Here is a 5,000-nt window from a genome sequence, read left to right on the forward strand (position 1 = left end):
CACACACACACACACACACACACATACATACATACATACAGTACATACATACAGTACATACATACAGTACATACATACCGTACATACATACAGTACATACATTCATACATACATATACTGAGTGTACAGAACATTCTCAAATTGTCGGGGCATGGACTGCAAGGCTTTGAAAGTGTTCCACAGGGATGCTGGCCCATTTTGACTCCAATGCTCCCCACGGTTGTGTCAAGTTGGCTGGATGTCCTTTGGGTGGTGGACCATTCTTGATGCACACGGGAAACTGTTGAGCGTGAAAAACCCAGCAGCGTTGCAGTTTTGACACACTCAAATCGGTGCGTCTGGCACCTCCTAACATACCCTGTTCAAAAGCACTGAAATCTTTTGTCTTGTCCATTCACCCTCTGAACAAGACTTAAAAACCCTTCTTTAACCTGACTCCTCCACTTCATCTACACTGACTGACATCAATAAGGGATCATAGCTTTCACCTGGATTCACCTGGTCAGTGTATACACTACTTTCTAAAGTTTGGGGTCGCTTAGAAATGTGTTTGTTTTTGGAAGAAAAGCACATTTTTTAGTTTTTTGTTAAAATAACATCAAATTGATCAGAAATACAGTGTAGACATTGTTAATGTTGTAAATGACTATTGTAGCTGGAAACGGGCCTCTGTACGCCTACGTAGATAGATATTCCATTAAAAACCATCCGTTTCCAGCTACAATAGTCATTTACAACATTAACAATGTCCACACTGTATTTCTGATCAATTTGATGTTATTTTAATGGACAGAAAATGTGCTTTTCTTTCAAAAAACAAGGACATTTCTAAGTGACCCCAAACTTTTGAACGGTAGTGTAGCTGTGCTAGACTGTCATTCTCAGTGATATCTCACTCTCTGAGTCCCTGGGGAGCAATGATTCAGTGATGAGATGGTGAGAGAGAGAGAGAGAGAGAGAGAGAGAGACAGAGAGAAATAGACAGTGGGTGAGAGAGGGAAGGAGGAGAGAGAGGAGAGAGAGAGGGAAGGATGGAGGTAGAGTATGTCCTCTCTCTGTCCGCTGTAGTGATGTTTCACAGCTGGGAGCTGATTAATCATAAATAAACTAAGGAGGGATGGAGGAGGAGGGCATGCACTGTCACCCCCCCCCCCCCCCTTTCACACACACTTTTTGAATACGGTTGAATGTCTTAATTTGAATACTTTTTACAATTCTTTTTTTCGCTGCCACAATACCCGACTCGCATCCCACCAAATGTTTACCAACTGGGATTCGAACCGTCAACCCTTCGCTTGCCGGTCTGACCTCTAGGTTACATGCCTCCTCTTCAAAATGTAAACATATCCAATATGTATAAAAAATGTTAATAATATAACGCAGATTTTTTTCTCGCCTTAGGTTCTGTGGCATCTGGATATCTTCCGTAGAAGTTTCCGCCAGCTGACCACTCACAAGTGTATGGAAGACTCTTGCATCTTCTGTGCCCTCAAGGTAGGTTGCAGCTCTGCGAATTCTCTACGTACCTGGCAACGGGCGCATGCCCCGCCCACCTGAGGATCAGTCTTATACAGCCGTCCATATCCTGTGTTTGAGGGGCGCAAAATCCTCTTGTCAATCACTTCAGTCTCGATCGCTTTCATTTAACTCCCGCCTCTCTTTCCCACTCTTGCTTTTTCCCTGTCGTTTTCCCCCCCCCCGTTAACGTTACAACCGCGGAAATGTTCGCAATGACCTGTCAGACACCCCCCCCCCACGATATTGGCTGAAATGGGCTCAATGGAATACATCGTCTTTCCGTCGCATCTATACGAACGGTCGAGCCTCGTCTGGGATTTAACACATCATCTCGACACGTTGCAGTGAACTTTATTTTGAGGTTTATTTGTGGTGGATTGTGAAAAAATGTCATCCTTTGATATAGTTGAAGTGTTTTACAAACCAGACGCGCTTAAATGAAAGCAACTTCCAAAAATGATCACTCGGATTAAAGTGATGTTATGTCTGATCTCGCAAACAATGTAAAGTATGTATAGATAGGTGCCATCTAGATCCAAGTGTGTTGATTTTTAGTCTGAGGGTGTCCTGCTATTGACAAACTTGTTGAATTATTACAACAGAACGTGACAACAACAGTAATTCATGAGGCAGTCTAGACAGGTGAGTGCCGGTAGGCCTAGACAGAGGACCTTGTTCTACTGCAGCCCTGGTCCACCCCTTTATGTTAATCTAATACATTTATTTTTATTTTAAATAAATAAATAAATAAAACAAATACCTGATTCCATTAGAAAATGTACATATGAGTGAATTCGAAGGAAAAAATGGGGACATTTTACAATAATTTTTAAATAACACCCGAATTCCCACCAAAATACCTGAAATCCATTCATTATTTGTCCGTGTCAAGAATTGTTTTCATGTGCTATAATTCATTTAAAAACGTTTGAACATTTTGAAGACCGTAGCTGATACTGTATGTTGCTCAGAACAATGCGCTGACCAGCTGGCAAGTGCCTTAACTGACATTTTCAACTTCTCCCTGACCCAGTCTGTAATATCGACATGTTTCAAGCAGACCACCATAGTACCATGTGGCCAAAAAAGCCAATTCTAAATGACTGTTGCCCCGTAGCACTCACATCTATAGCCATGAAATGCTTTGAAAGGCTGGTCATGGCTGGTCACATCAAGGCTGGTCACATCAACACCATCATCCCAGACACCCTGGACCCATTCCAATTCACATACCTACCCAACAGACCCACAGATGACGCAATCTCTACAGACCCACAGATGACGCGATCTCTATTGCACTCCGCACTGCCCTTTCCCATCTAGACAAACGGAACACCTACGTGAGAATGCTGTTCATCAACTACAGCTCAGCGTTCAACACCACAGTGCCCTCCAAGCTCATCACTAAGCCAAAGAACCAGGAATCAAACTAACTCTTCTGACTCATCACATACGCTGCTGCTACTGTTTATTATCTATCCTGTTGCCTAGTCACTTTATCCCTACCTACGTACAGCACCAGTCAAAACCTAGAGATGAACCAGGCTCTGAGGGGTGGCCAGTCCTCTTCTGGCTATGCCGGGTGGAGATTATAACAGAACATGGCCATTAAGGCTAGATCATTCTTCAAGATATTCAACCGTTTATAGATGACGAGCAGGGTCAAATAATAATAATCACAGTGGTTGTAGAGGGTTCAATAGGTCAGCACCTCAGGAAAAAATGTCAGTTGGCTTTTCATAGCCGATCATTCAGAGTTAGAGACAGCAGATGCGGTAGAGAGAGAGAGAGTCGAAAACAGCAGGTCCGGGACAGGTAGCATGTCCGGTGAACAGGTCAGGGTTCTATAGCCGCAGGCAGAACAGTTGAAACTGGAGCAGCAGCACGACCAGGTGGCCTGGGGACAGCAAGGAGTCATCAGGCCAGGTAGTCCTGAGGCATGGTCCTTAGGCTCAGGTCCTCCCAAGAGAAGAGAGAAAGAGAGAGAGAGAATTAGAGGGAACATACTTAAACTCACACAAGACACCGGATAAGACAAGAGAAAATATTCCAGATATAACAGACTGACCCTAGCCCCACGACACATAAACTATTACATAAACAACCAGCTTCATGAAGTTGTCATCTGGAATGCATTTCAAGTAACAGGTGTGCCTTGTTAAAAGTTAGTTTGTGGAATTTCTTTCCTTCTTATTGCGTTTGAGCCATTCAATTGTTTTGTGGCAAGGTAGGGGTGGTATACAGAAGATAGCCCTATTTGGTAAAGACCAAGTCCATATTATGGCAAGAACAGCTCAAATAAGCCAAGAGAAATGACAGTCCATCATTACTTTAAGACATGAAGGTCAGTCAATGCGAAAAACTTCAGGAACTTTTAAAGTTTCTTCAAGTGCAGTCGCAAAAACCATCAAGCTCTATGATGAAACTGGCTCTCATGAGGACCGCCACAGGAAAGGAATTACCCAGAGGTACCTCTGCTGCAGAGGATAGGTTCATTAGAGTTAACAGCCTCAGAAATTGCAGCCCAAATAAATGCTTCACAGAGTTCAAGTAACAGACACATCTGAACATCAACTGTTCAGAGGAGACTGTGTGAATCAGGCCTTCATGGTTGAATTGTTGCAAAGAAACCACTACTAAAGGACACCAATAAGAAGAAGAGACTTGCTTGGACCAAGAAAGAGCAATGGACATTAGACCGGTGGAAATCTTTGGTCTGATGAGTCCAAATTTGGTATTTTTGGTTCCAACTGCCGTGTGTTTGTGAGATGCAGAGTAGGTGAACGGATGAACTCTGCATGTGTGGTTCCTACCGTGAGGCATGGAGGAGGAGGTGTGATGGTGTGGGGGTGCTTTGCTGGTGACACTGTCTGTGATTTATTTATAATTCAAGGCACACTTAACCAGCATGGCTACCACAGCATTCTGCTATGCCATCCCATCTGTGTTGCACTTAGTGGGACTATCATTTGTTTTTCAACAGGACAATGACCCAAAACACACCTCCAGGCTGCGTAAGGGCTATTTGACCAAGAAGGGGAGTGAAGGAGTGCTGCATCAGATGACCTGGCCTCCACAATCACCTGACCTCAACCCAATTGAGATGGTTTGGGATGAGTTGGACCGCAGAGTGAAGGAAAAGCAGCTAAACAAGTGCTCAGCTTATGTGGGAACTCCTTCAAGACTGTTGGAAAAGCATTCCTCGTGAAGCTGGTTGAGAGAATCCGAAGAGTGTGCAAAGATGTCATCAAGGCAAAGTGTGGCTACTTTGAAGAATCTCAAATATAAAATATATTTTGATTTGTTTAAATCTTTTTTGGTTACTACATGATTCCATATGTTTTATTTCATCATTTTGAATTATTCACTATTATTCTACAATGTAGAAAATAGTAAAAAGTAAAGAAAAACCCCTGAATGAGTAGGGAATTTTGACTGGTACTGTATATGTACATATCTACCTCAATTACCTTGAACCCCTG

At 43.0% G+C, this 5,000-nt stretch overlaps 1 protein-coding gene across 1 annotated transcript in view; it reads left to right on the forward strand.

The window, feature by feature from the left end:
- LOC109869988 (inactive ubiquitin carboxyl-terminal hydrolase 54) overlaps window positions 1-5,000 on the forward strand; it is a 21,880-nt gene that overhangs the window by 9,261 nt on the left and 7,619 nt on the right. Inside the window, exon 3 of the mRNA XM_031804582.1 lies at window positions 1,402-1,494. Coding sequence (XP_031660442.1) covers window positions 1,402-1,494 — 93 coding nt within the window. The remainder of the gene's footprint in view (window positions 1-1,401; window positions 1,495-5,000) is intronic.

Source organism: Oncorhynchus kisutch, linkage group LG25 (assembly GCF_002021735.2).
Source record: "Oncorhynchus kisutch isolate 150728-3 linkage group LG25, Okis_V2, whole genome shotgun sequence".
NCBI classification, from domain to species: domain Eukaryota; kingdom Metazoa; phylum Chordata; class Actinopteri; order Salmoniformes; family Salmonidae; genus Oncorhynchus; species Oncorhynchus kisutch.